The 20,080-nt window shown below is 41.3% G+C and overlaps 1 protein-coding gene across 2 annotated transcripts in view; it reads right to left on the reverse strand.

The window, feature by feature from the left end:
- The window catches only part of GPR156 (G protein-coupled receptor 156), a 100,165-nt gene that overhangs the window by 6,870 nt on the left and 73,215 nt on the right, over window positions 1-20,080 (reverse strand). Inside the window, exons 6-9 of one of the 2 annotated variants that reach the window (XM_045851523.1) lie at window positions 13,541-13,666; window positions 12,252-12,347; window positions 9,566-9,802; window positions 313-471 (exon numbers count right to left, since the gene is read on the reverse strand). In XM_045851523.1, the coding sequence (XP_045707479.1) occupies window positions 313-471; window positions 9,566-9,802; window positions 12,252-12,347; window positions 13,541-13,666 (618 nt within the window). The remainder of the gene's footprint in view (window positions 1-312; window positions 472-9,565; window positions 9,803-12,251; window positions 12,348-13,540; window positions 13,667-20,080) is intronic. The other variant, XM_045851525.1, reaches the window with a different exon arrangement.

Here is a 20,080-nt window from a genome sequence, read left to right on the forward strand (position 1 = left end):
GCCTTCTTTATTCTATTGGCCAATATCTATTTCCTGCATTAGACTGTGAGCCCCATGAGGGTAGGGACTACATTTGTCTTATTCATCAGCACTTAGCACAATGCTTGGTACATCTGTTCAGTGAACGAATAAAATGGGTGAGGTCAGCAATGGGAGAGTCCCTGGGGAAATGTTGAGGTTTTGCCTGCGGCTAAGAGAAGTGGGGGAATGGGAGGAGGAGAAGAAAGAACATTAACAATGTGACAGCTAGGGCCCACTGCTGCCTGCCATGAGTTCCTTATAGATAATCCACCAGCCAGGGGTCTTGCTTACTTCAGTGAGGAGTCTTTCCATGGAGGTTTTCTCTCCTCTGGCGTGGCAGTTCTGTTCCTCACCATACTGGGTAGGGCAGCTTTTGCTGGGAGTGCTGAAATATTTGGCCATGCATCTAATTGTTTGGTTTTCCTCTTCAAATGCCTTCCATTGCTTCAGCTGTTAAATAAAAGAACACATGTTATTTATTTAATTACACACCCAGAAACACATTCTCTTTCTCTTTCTCAAGAATACCAGGGAATGGCAGTATTGCAAAAACACACAAACTATTCTCTCCTCAGAACATGCTCTACTCTGGAAAGCTCATGGACAGTAATGACAGATGGCATAGAGAATGTTAAGGTTATACAGTTTTTAAAATGCCAAAGGAAGATGACAGGTAGATGACATAGAGCAGTCTTAGCTTGACCCACTCATTGATGAACTGGTCAAAGAAAACCAGACTGAAGTATATTCCTAGGGCCATATTCTAAAGCCAGAGTTTATGAGCTATAACAGGGTTACGCAATCTAAACACTGTATGTTTCAAGTGCAGCTGTTTCTAGTTACACGTAGCTGTTCTTGATTATCCTCATTTGTTGAGTAATGGTGTGCTCACAGTGATTGAAAACCCAGTTCCTTGCTGGAGGACTTCTAACTCGAATCAGTAATCAAGGCTCAGATAGAAAACAACAAGTGGTAATAAATATTAATAAAAATGACAGAACATTAGGTCTGTGATCTGACCATCTTTTTTTCTTGACAAATGAGGGAGACTCAGAAGAAGTATGAGTTATGTAAGCAAGAGAGCAGCAGAGCCATAGCTGTAACTGGGCACTGTGCCACACCACGTGACCACAACACAGCTGACACAGACAGACCCTGTTAACTGCGGGGTCCTCAGGAAAGTTTTCCAGGAGATACTGGCTTTGAGAAACAATCTGTGGGTACACGGGCTAGTTTACTTCAACAAGGGTGGAACTGAACATAGAATATTTACATGCAGGGGCCATCCTCCTGAGCCTTTGGGACACTCCCTCTACCTGGCAAAGGCCAGTGACGTGGCTGCCAGGGGAGGACACAGTGCTGGAGGCTTCTGTTTTTCCCTTAGGAATTCTCATAACTAAGAGTCCTAGTGATGTACACTGGGCACTCTGGCACCCTAGAAGCGATGCTGGTGACTGTGGGGAGCCTCATGGGGGTCCTGGGACTTTCTTGCTCACTCATCAAACATTTACTAACCACAAGTTGGTAAATCTCAGGTAGGATTCTAAATCCTCCCATCAGTTTCAATACCACATCTCACCCAAGTCCTCTTGGGTCCTCTGTTGACTCAGCAGGACCCCTCATGATATCAGCAGTCTGTGTGATCTGTGCTGGGTCAGGTCAGGAGCCTCCCCTGCAGACACCTTCTCGAAAGCCTAGGGTGCTGTGAGCTTACCACCCTACTCAGGCACTATTGGAACCTGGCACCGCTGGGTCACTGAATGGTCTTGAGTGGATGAAGCAGATGCCCAGGGTTGTTCCTAGTGTTGACGCTAGCCGTGTCACCGTATCTTGGCCCCTTCTCAGGCCCCCTCATTTCCTCAGCAGTACACCTTTTTTTTTCTCCCCCAGCACCCTTGGTCCAACCCACTCTCCCAGGGCTGCTGTAGGAACTGCTCACACTGGTGTAAGGGCACTTTCAGGCCTTTTGGTCTGCCTCACCCCAAACGGGCCAGGTGGAGCCAGGGTGTACCTTGACAAAAGCCACCTTCCCCATAGTTCCCCATTTGTGAAGATCCTGGTCCTTCAGGCTTGACCATTAGAGGTTTCTGAAATATCACAATAAATGACACTCACATCACAATTTCAGGACCTCTCCATTACCGCTCCTCCAGAAGGACAGGCACATTCTTGGTTTTCAGCCTCTGGGCTATGTGGGTGTGTGGCAGGCCAAATAATAGCCCCCCAAAGATGTTCCCCTCCTAACAGTTCCCCTGAAACTTGTGAATATGTTCACCCTTACATGGCTAAGGGGATTCTGTAAATGTGCTTAAGGATTTCAAATGGGGAGATTATTCTGGATTATACCAGTGGACCCAGTGTGATCATGAGTCCTTGTGAGAGGGAGGCAGGACGGCCAGAGTCAGAAAAAGAGAAGTGATGATGGAAATAGAGGTCAAAAAGAGAGAGATTTGAAGATGTCACACTGCTGGGTCTAAAGATAGGGAAGAGCTCATGAGCCAAAGAATGCAGGTGGCCTCTAGAAGTTGAGAAAGGCAAGGAAATGGATTCTCGCCTAGAGCCTCCAGAAGAAACACAGATGCACTAACCCCTTGATTTTAGCAAAATGGGGCCTATTTCATATTTCTGACTTCCAGAACGATAATACATTTGAACTGTGTTAAGCCACTGTTTGTGTTAATTTGTTATAGCAGTAACAGGAAACTAATACAGTGGTATTAAATCTCAAGTCTTTAACAAGACCTACTAGGCCCTAGTAACTAGGGCTTTGAGAAGCTCATCTCTTAAACTTCTGCCACACTCTCCTTCCTTCAATTTGTGCTTCAAAAAGTGCAAAGATTTGTGGTGCTCCAAACATAGCCTGTTCTCTCTCACACCTCTCTGTCTCTTGTCCCCCCATCTGAATGCTACCACCCCCCACACCAATCTGCTCAGTGAACTCTTGCTTCTCCTTCAAGACTGGGCCCATTTTCTGAGAAGGTGTCACTGAGTTCCTAGACAGGCCGGGGCACCCCTTCCTCAGCATTGTGTAGCATGCCTTCCTCAAACATTTAAGACATGTATTATAATTCCTGTCATCTCTGCTCCCAACTACACCTAAATATGGGGCCATGTGTTGAACTGCATGTTCCCAGCAGTTAATAAATGAATGGACAAATAAATGAACAAATGAAGAAAGTTTTCCTTTAAAAAGTTCACCTATCTAGTAGGGTCACTGAGACATAGACAGATAACTCTAAGGCAGGGTAGAAAGTCCTAAGTATTTACATGAAACACTTTGGGGTGCTGGAGGAGAAAACAATGTCCTATCTCAGCACCCATTTGCCTCTCAGAGGTGGAGGGAGGAAAGGAGAAGTTGTGTGTGGGGATGGTTAGCATTCAGGTTACCATCAAGAAAAGCAGAGGCTGGCTCATTGTTGGTGATGTCCTCAGTGTTTGTCATAAACACTCAGGCATTTCCTGAGGGCCCCTGTAGAATGCTACTTGGTCCACCTGCTCTTCATCCACTTCACTCAGCTCTCTAGTGCCACCTAGCCATCCTTGTGGTATCTGTGTCTTTGTTTTCATAAAGCCCTCCCACACAGCCCAGTCTGAAGGCTCATTGGCAAAAAGGAAGTACCCTCTCCCTCTTCTCTTCCTTCCCATGTAGCTCTCCTCAGATACTCTTCCAGATTTGTGTAGCTGTCTTTCTCTTCTGAGAATACACAGTGAAGCTCTCTCATAGGGAGACTCTTTTACCAAAGACCATTGAGCCAGAGGACAAAGTACATTCAAGGGTGCACAAAAACCAGACAGACCTTATAGTGAGTTTTAGATTTTTTTCTTTTTTAAAAACCATATTTTGTTAATTATGCTATTACAGTTGTCCCATTTCCTCTCCTCTTTATTCCCCTCCACCCTGCATACCCCCTCCCACCTGCATCGCCCCCCCCCCCCGCTTTAGTTCATGTTCATGGGTTGTGCATAGAAGTTCTTTGGCTTCTCCATTTCCTATACTATTCTTAACCTCCCCTTGTCTATTTTCTACCTACCACTTATGCTACTTATTCCCTGTACCTTTGCCCTGTCTATCCCCTATTGCTCCCCCACTGATAACCCTCCATTTCCGTGATTCTGTTCCTATTCTAGCTGTTTGCTTAATTTGTTTTTGTTTTTGAATTTAGATTCAGTTGTTAATAGCTGTGAGTTTGTTGTTATTTTACTGTTCATAGTTTTGATCTTCTTTTTCTTAGATAAGTCTCTTTCACACTTCATATAATAAGGGCTTGGTGATGATGAACTCCTTTAACTTGACCTTATCTGAGAAGCACTTTCTCTGCCCTTCCATTCTAAATGATAGCTTTGCTGGATAGAGTAATCTTGGATGTAGGTCCTTGCCTTTCATGACTTGAAATATTTCTTTCTAGCCCCTTCTTGCCTGCAGGGTTTCTTTTGAGAAATCAGCAGATAGTCTGATGGGAACTTTTTTGTAGGTAACTCTCTCCTTTTCTCTTACTGCTTTTAAGATTCTCTTCTTATTTTTACTCTTGGGTAATGTAATTATGATGTGCCTTGGTGTGTTCTTCCTTGGGTCCAACTTCTTCGGGACTCTCTGAGCTTCCTGGACTTCCTGAAAATCTATTTCCTTCACCAGATTTGGGGAGTTCTCCTTCATTATTTGTTCAAATAAGTTTTCCACTTGTTGCTCTTCCTCTTCTCCTTCTGGCACCCCTATGATTTGGATGTTGGAACGTTTAAAGGTGTGCTGGAGGTTCCTAAGCCTCTCCTCATTTTTTAAAATCCTTGTTTCTTCACTTTGTTTTGGTTGAATGTTTTCTTTCTTCCTTTTGGTCCAGACCATTGATTTGAGTCCTGATTTCCTGCCCATCACTGTTGGTTCCCTGTAGATTTTTCTTTATTTCACATAAAGCAACCTTCATTGCTGCCTGGGTCTTTTTTATGATGTTGAAATACCCAGTGAGTCCCTGGAGCATCCTGATAACCAGTGTTTTGAACTGTGCACTTGATAGGTTGACTATTTCTTCATTGCTTACTTGTTTGTTTTTTCCTGGAGCTTTGATCTGTTCTTTCATTTGGGCCTTTTATATTTTTTGTCTCAGTGGCCTGTTACATAGTAAGGGGTAAAGCCTTAGGTATCCACCAGGACAAGGCAACACACTTCTATGCGTTGTGATGCTGTATGCGGGGGAGGAGTCAGAGAGGGAACTGTGCCACTTGCTCTGCTCTCTACCGATTTTCAGTCACTTCCCCTGCTACCCACAATCAAATTGGACCCTTCTGGTGCTGATTCCCAGGTGGGTATGTTTGTGTACATTCTGGGACCCCATGGGTCTCTCCAACGAATTCTCCTGTGAGGCTGGGAGTTGCTCCTGCTGCTGCCTCAACCCCCACAAGTGTTTTCAGTCAGAGGTTTTGAAGTTTTATTTCCCCACAGTGGAGCCCTGGGTTGCATAGTCTGTCTCACTCCCCAGTTGTTCCTCCTGGTTTATCTGTATGTGAATGTGGGACCTCCCAGTCTGCAAGCCACCATCTTGCTCATCCCGCTCCTCTAGTGGCTGCCTTACCATGAGCTCTCTCCACCTGGCTGCCTGTTTCCACCCCTCCTACCAGTCTGGATGAATGTTTCTTTTTGAACTCCTTGGTTGTTGGACTTCCATACAGTTTGATTTTCCGGCAGTTCTGGTTGTTGTTGTTGTTTTTTAAATTTGTTGTTGTCTTTCTTTTGGTTGTGGGAGGAAGCACAGTGTTTGTACCTACACCTCCATCTTTGCTGGAAGTCCCTAGTTTTAGATTTTTAAAAGAATTTACTTCCTAAACCTAAAATACAGTGGACTAAAAGTATATATTTTTAAAGTTTTATGTCTTGGTCAATTCAAGAGGAGAAAAGGTGTGAGAGAGAAAACAGATGAGGGAAGATAAAGAGAAAGGAAGTTCAAGACAGCTAGAAGGAAAAATGGGGAACAGTGTCCATCCATCCTATTCTTGTATCCCATAATTCCACTTCCACTCTCACTTTCTATATATATGCATATTTTTAATCCTCATCCAAGGATATATTTATTGATTTTAGAAGAGTGGAAAGAAGAGAGAGAGGGAGAAACATTGATTGGTTGCCTTTCATCTGCTCCCCAACCAGGAATTGAACCCATGACCTTTTGGTGTATGGAGGTGATGCTCCTACCAACTGAGCCACTTGGCCAGGGTTCCACACACTTTAACAAATCAAGTGTTTGATGCTTAGTTCAAACTTGGAAGTCATATTTCAAGCTGAATTTTGACCTGCAATTTTACATTTGTGTGTACATGGGAGTGTACCTAGATATCATTATTGTCCTAGCTGCTGAAGAATCAAATGCCAAAGAGACTGAAACTTGGTTCAGAGACTTAGGATGCAAAAGGGATGAGAGTGTTCAGAGAATTTGGTTTCAAATTAGATGAAAAAATTAAAGCTACACTAAGTGAAATAAAGGAAAATGTACAGGGGGCGAACAGTCATGGGAAGGAAACTGGGACTCAGATCAATGGAGTGGACCACAAAGAAGAAAGAAACATCCAATCAGAAAAGAATGAAGAAATAAGAATTCAAAAAAAGTGAGGAGAGGCTTAGGAACTTCCAGCATACCTTTAAACGTTCCAACATCCAAATTATAGGGGTACCAGAAGGGGAAGAGGAAGAGCAACAAGTGGAAAAGTTATTTGAAGAAATAATAAAGGAGAACCTCCCAATCTGGCAAAGAAAATAGACTTCCAGGAAGTCCAACTTCTTTGGACGCAAGGAGGAACACACTAAGGCACATCATCATTACATTAACCAAGATTAAAATGAAAGAGAGAGTTCTAAAAGCGGCAAGAGAAAAGGAGAGAGTTATCTACAAAGGAGTTCCCATCAGACTGTCAGCTGATTTCTCAAAAGAGACCTTGCAGGCAAGAAAGGGCTAGAAAGAAGTATTCCAAGTCATGAAAGGCAAGGACCTACATCCAAGATTGCTCTATCCAGCAAAGCTTTCATTTAGAATGGAAGGGCAGAAAAAGTGCTTCTCAGATAAGGTCAAGTTAAAGGAGTTCATCATCACCAAGCCCTTATTATATGAAGTGTAAAAGGGACTTATCTAAGAAAAAGAAGATAAAAAAACATGTATAGTAAAATGACAGCAAACTCACAATTATGAACCACACCTAAAACAAAACAAAAGCAAAACCAAATTAAGCAAACAACTAGAACAGAAACAGAACTACAGAAATGGAGATCACATGGAGGGTTAGCAACAGGGGACTGGGAGGGGGAGAGAGGGGAAAAAGTTACAGAGAATAAGTAGCAAAAATGGTAGGTAGAAAATAGACTGGGGAGGGTAAGAATAGTATGGGGAATGTAGAGGTTAAAGAACTTTTAAGTATGACACATGGACATGAACTAAAGGAGGGAATGTCAGTGGGAGGGGGTGTGCAGGGTGGAGGGGAATGAAGGGTGGGAAATGGGACAACTGCAATAGTATAATCAATAAAATATATTTTTAAAAAAGAGATTCCTATTAGCTCTAATCGTATCCCTAGATCTGTTCTCCATATTTTCTTATCTAGTCTCTCATTTTTTAACTGTCTTCTTACGATCTCTTTCCTTCAATTAATTCATTAATTCAGTATTTTCCCCATGTCCAATTGTCTATTCAATGTTTCTACTGGGGGTTTGAATTTAAGACAGTATTTTTTATCCTTATTTAATATTTCATGATCTAAGATTAGGTCCTTCTCATTGGTTTGCTTTGGTTGAAGAGAGGCAGCATCCTTTAAATCCTATTGACAAGACAAATCTGATGTCTTTTATAAACTTCTATTTTACATCAGAGGAAGGAAGCTTCTCTAAATCTCCAGAAATTTGTGGACCTCTTCTTATGAACTGCAGAATCTCTTCATTGGTCCATGAATTTGTAGTCTTACATGAGAAGAGCTGTAGTTTCCCAGGGTATTATGGTAAATACATTCTTTTAGGGTTTCCCTCCAATATGGCTGCCATAGCTCCTGGCATAACAAACACTCAAGGTAGAAGGGAGGTGGAAGAGGTGACACCAGCCACACCAATAGTTTTTCAGGAAAGCAAAAACTTTCTCAGAAGCCTCTCAGAAAACCTTTAGTGTTCAACTAGGTTGTGTGGGCACCCCTAGCTGTAAGGGAGGCTAGAAAAGCAAGTGGTTAGCTCTTTCAGACTATATACTGGAGGCGAGCAAGGAAGAAAGAGTTTGGCAGTGGGTGGATGGGTTACCAGTCAACAATGTTGGCCATAGGGCCTAAAGGGTGGGCTTCCCAAAAAGCCCCTCCCCACTTCCTTTTCCCCATTTCCTAGAGAGGAACAGCCCTTGCTTTTTATAGACCTTTTCCGTTACATTCCAGACAAATAAGACTCAGCTGTCAATGGCTCCCTTTAAATTCAGTTCTTATAACATTAAGATTCAGCAAAAATTCCTCTAGTTTCTGGCATAGAGGCAATACCCATCCTTGGTTTTTAGTGCTGCTGCGATAGCTTTTTTCATATTTATTTACTATTTTGAACATTTGCATGAGAATTTGTGAAAAGGAAGAAGAGTAGAAGGCCTAACCTGGTATCACAACAACATCATGCCCCAAAGTCCACTCTTTCCTTTGATAAATACCTTGTAATTTTCCACAGCCATTTTATCGGTCAGTGGCTTCATGGCAAAGTCATTCATAGTCAACTAGAAGGTGCAATGGGAACCAGAATGGGCTGTTGAGGAGGCAGTGGGATGAGGGAGGCCTCAGGGAAAGAAAAAGAGAACTACTAGGGAAATGGGAAAAGTGCCTAATGGAAAATTCATTAACTCAGATGCATGTGGCTCAGTGGTACCCTCAGGTCCAACATGAATAATTTCACGTCACTTCCCTTTCAGAGCCTATGAATTCCTTTGCCTTTCCCTCCAACTCCTTTTTTTTCCTCTTTGCTGTCTGGACATTTCTGCTTATATCCTCCTCCCCTGTTTGATTTTTTTCTTTAATCCTCATAATATGAAACATGTTTTTATTTAATTTTTATTTCTCTTTATTGTGAGAAGAAGGGGAATGCTCTATATTTACTATAATAAAAAGAAAGGAAAAGCATTTAAAATTGCATAAAGTTACCAAAGAGGTTTTCCCTGTGAATCTGCAATCTTAAACAGGAAAGAAGGAAAGGCTCCTCATTCCCAGGCTAGAGAAAGAATGACATCAAGATGAGGAAGGGATTGGGCATGAGTGAAACAGACTAGAGGATGGTGGAAAAGCAGGTCAGCAAGTCCGCTGCCAGGGGTGGACATGGGCAGCTGCCATGGCTCAGCCACTCTGGGCTGCCCCCCTTGCTGACTGAAAGCAGAGCCATCTTCCTTCAGGAGAGCAAGGTTGGAAAAACAGAAGGAGCCAGCTCACCAGGAACCCACCTTCCTTATGACTCTTCAGTAAATGGTACCCCAAAGTCTTGCTAGAAAACACAGTGAGAAATATATCATGTCCAGTAAATCCCCTGGAGAAGTGGCCCTGCCAAACCCTTCGTAGGGCATACCTGGGGAATGAAGATGAGGCAGTTGATGGTGGTTGTGCAAACAAAGATTCCTCCAGATGTGAGACCAAAGACCAGGTTGGGCCAGGAGTGCAAGTATCTGGTGACCACAAAAAGAAGCCCAGCAGTCAGCACCACAAGGTTGACTCCAACCATGATGGTTAAAGACTGATTCACAGGAGGAGAGCTGACATGGTCAGTCAGGCCAGCCAGGTAGGCACCATACAGCAGCAGCAGACCCTGGAAGCAGAGGGGAGAACCAGAGGCTAGGGGAAGTGGAATAACAGACTCGGGGTCAAAGAGCAGGAGGGTGGGGACCATTTAAAATAAGGATTATAATACCAACCTTACAGGGTTGCTATGAGGATATACTTAGACATGTGAAGACTCTTGGGTGGCTTTAGAGTGGCCCCTTATATCTAGTAGGTACTTAATGTTATTTTCCTCTCCTGCACTGAGGAGTTTATCAGAGGTTGGCAAGAGAGGACTCTGCTGGGATGAGGCTAAGGACACAATGGTATGGATGGGTGGGAGCCTTACAGAAAGGGCTCTGGGTACTAGGAGGGCAGTGGGTGCATCCTGCTGCTGGTGATGAGAGCTGCCATGTTTGCTATGTGGTTTTGCACTGCATGGAGCTGAGGGCCTTGTGGAAATTGAAATAGCCTGTAGTCTGCTTTTCGAGCCCTGTGCTGCTGGCAGGACCAATGCCCTGAGGAAGGGGATCTTTTTTCTAATTTTCCCAAAGGCACCATCTGTTTGCCAAGCCCTGCACCTGCAAGATTGCATCTGCCCAAAAGGGATGCCTCTTTCTAATTTACACAAAGGATCTCTATAGGCTAGCAGTGGCTCTGTGCCAGGGGGTGTTTATGAGAGATGAAGAGTGGAAATGGAGGAGAACAAAGGCAGGCTAGGACCTAGATGAGTCTGTGGGGTGTGCACAGGCAGTAAAGGCTCCATCCATACCTTCACCCTCTTGGTGACACTCCTGGCCCCTACCATCAGGAATCTAGGGCCCTATTCTTTCCTTTTCTCCATGAATATAAACCTGTTCTCAGATTTCTCATTTGTACTAAGAAGAAAAGTGTCTCACAGCACCTTAAAGAACTATATTTAGATAAAAATCAAAGCTTTAATCAATAATACATAATATATAGATTTGATGTATGTTCCTTTGACTGTATGCAAAGTATCATGCTAGGTGCTGGGCAGGAAACAGTGCTATGAAGAGAAATGAGTCATGGTCCTGCCTTTCAAGGAGCTCAGTCTGGTGGGGAGATTGAATGCAAGATATAAATGTCTGTGTTTTATAACTGAATATGAAGATACCATGGGGATGAGGCTGCGTGGGGACCATGGGGATTCAGAGGGAGAACTAACAATGAACATCAGGTCAGGTATCAGAGGACATCTGCCAGGGACCCTGAAATCCCCCACCTGACAGCTCCACCTGCAGGGACTGCCCTATCGATACTTTTTGGGAGGACTGACTGACTAAAGTGAGAGTCATCATGGTAGAGATGCCTTCTGGGTGCCTCCAATGCCCAGTGACCCAACTGAGGCCTGACATGCCACCCTGAGACCTTCTATGGTTAGAGGATACACGATACACAAGTCAGGAGGCCAGAGGGACCTGACTTTTGGGTAACTGATGCCATCAGTTGGCATTAGGAACAGTTGGATTTTTGGTAACTTAATCAAAGGTGAATGAAGTTAACTCTGTGATTGTGAAATATTGACATCTGATTCTACTAAAAAATTTTAATTCCATTAAAATTCTTGCCCAATGGGAACAAGGTATTAATAGAGCTCCTATACATCCATGATTCATGCTTGACTGAATTACATATACTTATATGACATTTGCCTTCACTATGGAGAGGTATGGGGTAGTGGGCAGTTGACAGGCTCAGGTGGGGGCTCCTGGAACTTTAAGTTTAGCTTTGGAGACCACATATTTCTAGTAAAACTCCTACTTTGCCAGCAATGAGTCAAACAGGCCTTTCTGCACTGATAATTGACAGGCAGCTTCCTGCCACACAGGGCTTGCCTCATTCATTGAAACAGGCTTGCCCTATGCTCTCCTGAGCCAGATTCTGTCCCTACAAGCTGAAAACCAGCTAATAGGACAGTTCGTTCTAAGGACCTCCTTTAATGCCCTGTGTAGGTATCCTGTACCCTCTGGAAATGATATCTTACTTTAGCCATCTAACAGAGACAAATGAGTCTAATGATGGAGATTCAGTGCAGAAGACACTTGAGACAGCCTGGAATCATTTAAAGGACATCACGAACATTGTCATCTGTCTTAGGGCCAACTCTGCTTCCAGCCACAGTGAGAAAGGAAGGTGGGTGAATGGCAGCAGGATACCTTGACACAAATCTTTCTTGCAGCAATTTGGGAAGGAAACTGATATTGCCAATCCAACTTAAAAAATCAGACCAAGAAATGGGAGAAACATTAGGTGAATTCCACATGATTTGGGGGAGAACAAAATGAGGGAGTGCAAAGAGTTGAAAAAGTGACTCTGCCCAAAGCAGAGAAATAATAAGGGTCATAGCTTTCAGATTTATGTATCAGCAGAGGTCTTCCCTGATTTCAAGATCCTTTGCAGGAATCACCTCATTAATTTCCTCTTTATACTCATTTTGCTGTTGATGGACCATATCCCAAGGAGATGTGGTGACCAACCTTGCATCCCAAAACGAGAGCAATCCAGACATCAGAGTACCGGGAAGCACAGAAGTGTGTGCCGGTCAGCGAGCAGGACACTTCTCTCCCTGATACCTAGGGGGGACACAAAGTAAGGACTGAGGGTACCCACAATTATGAGGAACACACAGCAGACCCCTGCGAAGACCCTTGAGCAGGAGCTCCTCTACAGCATATATATTTCCCCCCTGCTGTGTAAAAGTCATAAAATTTAGTTGACTCCATTAGATAGATGAGAGTGATTATTATTTGGAGGAAAAGATGATAAAGTTGGGCTGACATGTGGATGTTTGGTGGCAGCAGGGCTTATACCCTCTGCTATGTGCTTTGCTACTAAGATGATTCACATTGGTGCATCAGTAAAATTACAATTTACAAATTTCATACCATGTTAGGGCTATTTGTTAACAGTTAAAACCTTAAATATTAAATCTGCATTGTCATGATTCCACTGTATTCCTCAGCCTCTTGTGAGGCTGGAGAAATAGTATTTCCTCTTAGTTGAACACTATGTACCAGGCACAGTTGACTTCATCTACATTCTTTTTACTACCAAAGCCCTAAGAAACAGGTGGTATTATTATCTCCACTTTGCATGTGAGGAAACAGAGAGAGGTTAAGTGACTTTCCCAAGGTCACATGGCTAGAAAATGGTAGAGCTTGGATTTGAACCAGAGTTGAATGACTCAAAAGATGACCTCAAAATACTACTTTACCTCCCAACACTTAGGGCAGGGGATCAAACTCATTTTCACCAGGAGCCACATCAACCTCACAGTTGCCTTCAAAGGGTCAAAATAATTTTAGGACTGTATAAATGTAACTATTCCTTAACTGTTAAGGAGTTGAAATTACATTCAGCCCTTTTTGAAGGCAACTGCGAGGCTGATTTGGCCTGGGGTGAAAATGAGTTTGCCACCCCTGACTTAGGGGAGGGCAACTTCCAGTTGCTGAAAGCTCTCATTTTTAATAATGTGGAAGCAGAGATAACTGCCAGGCAGATTCCAGTGTGCTGACATCACACTGGATGCAAATGGAGGATACCTGGGGCAGGAGGAGCAGTGGGAGTGGTAGCACACCTTTCAGGCAAGGGGCAAGGTCTTCACAGCAGCCACAGCTCCCAACTCTCCCTCTTTGGGTCACTTATCTTCTTGTTGGGAGGATGCCCACACAGTGTGGTACTGGGAGAATGACCCCTGTGTGTCCACAGAAGCCAGTCCCCCCACTTCAGGAAAGAAACTGAATTCTCCAGGGACTGGGCTCCTCACCGTCATACTGACACCGAGAATCTGGAGACACTGGATGGGATCAGTCAGTACCCATGTCATGAGCAGGATTAGATCAGCTATCACCAGGGCTGCCACCAACCCCAGTAACTGCAGGTCTTTGATTATCTGAAAAACAGTCAAGGTCATAATTTCCATTAGCTCAGTGGCTATACAGGGGCTAGACAGAGTGCCCTACGTGTTCTGAGCTATAGACTCCAGGGTTAGCTCTCCCAAAAAGCTTCAATCCAGCTATCAAAGGTGAAAGAGACACTAAATATTTACAATGATTTCTGTGTCAATATCATCATCACCATTAAACATTTCCATTTATATTTTCTATATCCTGCCTTTTCCCATAAAAAAGTCAAGGGTTTTATAAAATAAATACTCTATTATTTCTAGATATGTATATATGAGCATATAGAGAGATGGGGAGTTTTCACATAAAGCTATTAACAACCATTAACCTGGAGGATAGGATTGAGAGCTGAGGCTGCTGGAAGAGGGATTGCTAACACTTTCTTTATCTTTATGTGAATCACTGGATTTCATACAAAAATGTGTTACTTTTGTGACTATAAAAATAAAATTAGGAAAATATATATCCTGCAATAGGATGAAAAGTTGAAAACCATTAAGGAAAAGAAGATATAAAGGGAATTATGATGAAGGTGCAGGTAAGTAGAGTACATAACATTCATGAATTGGGGCAAAAATATGGGTCTGAATTTTTGTTAACCAATGGAAAGAAAAAAGCACAACCAGGTACATGATGCATGGTGTTTGTAAGATAAAAACAAATTGGTTGCTTAATCAAGCTGCTCAAAACCAGTGATAAATAGCAGTTTGAGGCAACCATCAAACCAAGATACATTATGCATAGAAAACAAAGATAAGGAAGCCATCAGACATCTCATCAGATACCAGACCAAGTGAGGAGACAGTGGAGAAAAACCTTTAATGTAATAAAAGTAAAAAAGAAAACCTCAATCTAGAATTCTATGCCCAGCAAAAAATACCTTTCTAAAACAAAGGTGGAATAAAGACTTTTTTCAATAAACAAAAGCTGAAAAAATTCAGTACTAGAATACTCACATGACAATGTTAAATATCTTTCAGCAAAAAGGAAAATAATATCAGAAGAATTCTGTCCAAGGAGAGTAAGAGCTCTGGAAATGTTTATTTCATGGAAAAATATGCGATTTATTTTTATTTTCAAAATATCTTTAAAAGATAACTAATTTTAAAAAATACAATTGTGTGGGGCTTATAACATATGTAAAAGTAAAAATAACACAAAAACTAAGAAGGGGAGAAATGGAAGCATACTATAGTAAAGTACTAATATTAGGTGAATACAAATTACACATAAACTCTTCCAGAAACTGAAGAGGAGGGAATACTTCCCAACTCTTCCTAAAAGGCTGGTGTTACCCTGACACCAGAGCCAGAGGAAGACTTTTCAAGAAAACAAAATTAAAAAACAATATCACTTATGAACATAATACATACATTGTAAACAAAATAAATCAAACAATGCAAGAAGAGGATAAATGTCATGATCAAATGGAGTTTGTCTCAGGAATTCAAGGTTGGTTTATGATCCTAAAATCATTTAATGTAATCCAACACATGAACAAATAAAAATGAAAAAAACATATAATTATGTCAACAGACACAGAAAATGCATTTCATAAAACCTAACATCAACTCTTAATAAAAACTCTCAGCAATATAGGAATAGAAGGGAGCTTCCCCAAAGGCATCTACAATAAAATTATAGTTAACATCATATTTAGTTTTGAAAGACTGAATGTTTTCCCCATAAAATAAAGAACAACTCAAGAATGTCTTCTCTCAGCGCTTCTATTGAACATTTTACTGTTGTTTCTAGCCAGTGCCATCATCATATGAGAGACTGGACAGAAACTGTCTTTATTCACAGATGATACAATAATCCATGTAGAAAATCTGATGGAATCTACAAAAAAGCTGCTAGAATTAATAAATAGGTTAGCATGGTTTTCAGCAAACAAGATCAGCATACCAAAATCAGGTGTACTTCTATATATTAGCAACAAAAAATTGGAAAGCAAAATAAAAAATAATAGCATGTATAGGAGCATAAAAATATAGAATACTTTGGAATAAATATAATAAAAGATGTGACAAACTTTCACTAAAAAGTACAAAAAATTGCTGAGAGAAAACCTAAATAAATGGAGAAATATAATGTGTTTATGGGTTAACAGACAAAACATTGTTGAGAAGTCTACTCTCCAGGAACTTTTGGCCTAGATGGAGTTATAGGTAGATACACTATTCCTCTTTGCACAACCAAAGAAGGACAACAACAAATTTAAAAACAAAAAATAACCAGAACTGCCAGAAAATCAAACTGTATGGAAGCCCGACAACCAAAAGGTTAAAGAAGAAACATTTATCCAGACTGGTAGGAGGGGTGGAGAGGGACAGCCAGGGAGGAGAGGATGAGCAGCAAGGCAGCAGCTGGAGGACTGGGTGGGTGAGTTGGCAGCTTGTGGACTGGGTGGCCCCACATTTGCTTGAGGATAAACTGGGAGGAACGACTAGGTAGCAAGACAGACTGCACAACCCAGGGTTCCAGCATGGGGGAAAAGAAAGTCTCAAAACCTCTGGCTGTTAAAATCTGTGGGGGTTATGGCAGTGGGAGAAACTCCCAACCTCACAGGACAGTTTGTTGGAGAGACCCACAGGGTCCTAGGATGTACACAAACCCACCCACCTGGGAATCAGCACTGGAAAGGCCCAATTTGCTTGTGGGTAGCAGGGGAAGTGACTGAAAGCTGGCCAAGAGTGGAGCAAGTGGCATTGTTCCCTCTTGGACCCCTCCCCGATAGACAGCACCACGGTGCAGTGACATAGGTTGCCCCATCCTGGCCAATACCTAAGGCTCTGACCCTTACAACATAACAGCTGCACCAAGACAAAGAAATATGGCTCAAATGAAAGAACAGTTGATCAAGACTCCAAAAATACAACTAACGATGAAAAGACAGCCAACCTATAAGATGTGAAGTTCAAAACCGGAGTTCACTGGTAATCAGGGTGCTCACAGAATTGGTTGAGTATGGTTGCAAAGTAGAGGAAAAAGTAAAGGCTATGCAAAGCAAAGGAAAGAAAAATATATAGGAAACCAACAGTGAAGGGAAGGAAATCAGGACTCAAATCAATGGTTTGGACCAAAAGGAAGAAATAAACTTTCAACCAGAATAGAATGAAGGAACAAGAATTCAAAAAAATGAAAAGAGGCTTAGGAACCTCCAGGGCCACTTTAAACATTCCAACATCCAAATCATAGGGGTGCAAGAAGAAGAAGAGGAAGACCAAGAAATTAAAAACTTATTTGAAAAAATAATGGAGGAGAACTTTCCCAGTCCATCAAAGGAAATAGACTTCCAGGAAGTCCAGGAAGCTCAGAGTCCTAAAGAAGTTGGATCCAAATAAGTACAAACCAAGATACATTATAATTACATTACCCAAGAATAAAGATAAGGAGAGAATCTTAAAAGCAGCAAGAGAGGAGGAGACAGCTACAAAGGAGTTCCTGTAAGGCCATTAGCTGATTACTCAAAAGAAATCTTGCAGGCAAGAAGGGGCTGGAAAGAAGTATTCCAAGTCATAAAAGGCAAGGACCTACATCCAAGATTACTCTACCCAGCAAAGCTATCGTTTGGAATGAAAGGGCAGATAAAGTGCTTCTCAGATAAGGTCAAGTTAAAGGAGTTCATCATCACTCAGCCCTTTTTATATGAAATCTTAAAGGGACTTATCTAAGAAAAAGAAGATCAAAACTATGAACAGTAAAATGACAACAAACTCACAACTATCAACAACTGGCCCTAAAAAAAAAAAAAACCACACAAAAAATGAAGTATGTGAACAATTAGGACAGGAACAGAATCACAGAAATGGACATCACATGGAGGGTTATGAGCAGGGAGAGGGTGGAGGAAGAATGGGGGAAATGGTACAGGGAATAAGAAGCACAAATGGTAGGTACAAAATAGACAGAGGGAATAGTACAGGAAATGTAGAAGCCAAAGAACTTATATGTATAACCCATGGACATGAAGTGAGGAAGGGGATGGTGAGAGGGAGGGTGCGGGGCAGAGAAGAATAAAAGGGAGAAAAAAATGGGACAGCTGTAATAGCTGTTGTAATAGACAACAAATATATACTTAACAAAAAAAGTCAACTCTCTACAATTTGGTCTATAAATTCAACACAATTTCATTAAAAATTCTAATAGAATTTTTGCCAAAATTTGCAAACTGATTTGAAAATCCATGAGAATTCAATAGACTTAAAATAGCCAAAACAATATTGAAAGAGAAGAACAAAGTTGGAGAACTAATATTCCCTGATTCAAGATTTAATAGAAAGTTACAATAATCAAGATAATATGGTATTTGTGTCAAAATAAACTATATCAATGAGACAGAGTACAATTCAGAAATAGATCTACTCATTTATGGATAAATGATTTTCAACAAAAGTACAAAGTTAATTCAGTGAAGAAAAGACAGTCTTTTCAAAAGATCTTGCTGGAACAATTGGATATCTATACGTAAACAAATGAACTTTGATCTATATAGCATACCATATTTAAAAATTACCTGAAAAATGGATCATAAGCCTAACTGTGGAAACTAAAACTCATAAAATTTGTAGAACATAGAAGAAAACCTTTTGGGGCCTTGGGTTAGGCAAAAGTTTCTTAGATCTGATATCAAACACATGATCAATAAAAAATTAGAGGAAGTGAACTTCATCAAAATTGGAAACATCTTTTTGAAAGACACTCTTCAGAGAATAAAGGAGAAGCCACAATCTTTGTAAATTCTGGAAGAAAGTCTTTGCAAATCATATATCTGATAAAGGACTTGTATCTGGAATAAAAAAAAGAATGATCAAAACTCAATAATAAACAAACAACTAAACTTAAAAATGTGTGACAAATGAGCAGGTACTTCACCAATTAAGATAGCAGGTTTACAGTTGTGAGTATGCAAAACATAGAGTTTATTCTTGTATTATTATTTATTAATTATTGCATTATTTTCCTTATGAACAACTGCGAACCAACTTTTGCCCCACTCTGTATATATGTGAAAAGATGCTCAACATTGCATCAGGGAAATGCAAATTAAATCACAGCAAAATACTATTACACACACCAATTAGAATGGCTAAAATAAAAAAGACCAACCAACTCAAATGTTGGTGAGGGTGTGGAGGAAAGGGACTCTAAGATTCTTCTGGTGAGAATGTAACATGGTACAATCAATCTGGAAAACAGTCGGACAATTTCTTAGAAAGTTAAACACATACCTACCATGTGATAAAACCATTTTACTCTTGGGTTTTTAGCCAAGTGAAATGAAAGCATATGTCGACATAAAGACATATATGAATACATTCATAGCAGTTTTATTTTTAATATTCCCCAACTGGAAACAAACCCAAACATCCATCAATAGGATAAAAAAACTGAAGTGTGTCTGCACATTGGAACACCACTCAGCAGTAACAAGGAAAGAACCACTGAGGCACACAGCAATGTGTATGAATTTCAAAGTAATTATGCCAAGTAAAAGAAGACAGACCAAAAAAAGCACATGCTGTATAATTCCAATCTATAAAATTCTGGAACATGCAAACTTATCTACAGTAACAAAAAGCAGATCAACAGTTGCCTGGAGACAGGGACAGAGGAAGTAAGGACTGGACAAGAAGGGAGATAAAGGTGTACGAGGAAGCTTTTGTGGATTATACACCAGGTTTAATGAATGTACACATATGCCAAAACTTATGAAATCATATACATTAAATATGTGCAGTTCATAGCATGACAACTATGCCTCAATAAAGCTATTTTTAAAAAAGTAAATCAGTGTTCTGGGGGGATGAATAAACTTCTTATCCTTTAAGCCATCTTCTTCATATGTATGGGTATGTACAGCTGAGCTTTTGAATATATTCACCATTATTCAATAATGTTTGCTAAAAACTCAAAAAACAAAAAGTACCAATCCAGAGAAGTAAACTCCCTCCGAGAGATATATTGGGTCTGGGCTGAGCTGAAAGACAAAGAGTTTGAAGTTTAGGCAGCTCTCCCAGGGACCCTGATAAAAGGGGGAATGTGGTTAGTATGATACTTGATAACAGGGACATGTAGGTGATCTGCTGCCACATAGCTCGTAGGGCTGATTCTACCTGCTGAATGGGTGTTCTCTCCCTTGCTCACTGCTCCATGCCCATCTTTCTTAGTGCAGAGAGTAGCCTCCTACATAGAAAAGAACTGGGCTCTGCTGAGGGAATAACTGCTTACATTTGCTAGAGCATCTGTGTCCTCTCTCCCTCCCTTCACTTTCAGCTCACACCTGTGCCAAGCAACAGTCTCTCTGGGCACCTCATGTTGGTGCCACATAGTAGCCAGATCACATCCCCAGAGCAGCACCTGGGTCTGGGATGCATTTGCAACAGAACCTATATTCA

This window comes from Phyllostomus hastatus, unplaced genomic scaffold (assembly GCF_019186645.2).
Source record: "Phyllostomus hastatus isolate PE091 unplaced genomic scaffold, TTU_PhHast_1.1 phas_contig_86, whole genome shotgun sequence".
In the NCBI taxonomy this organism is placed as follows: domain Eukaryota; kingdom Metazoa; phylum Chordata; class Mammalia; order Chiroptera; family Phyllostomidae; genus Phyllostomus; species Phyllostomus hastatus.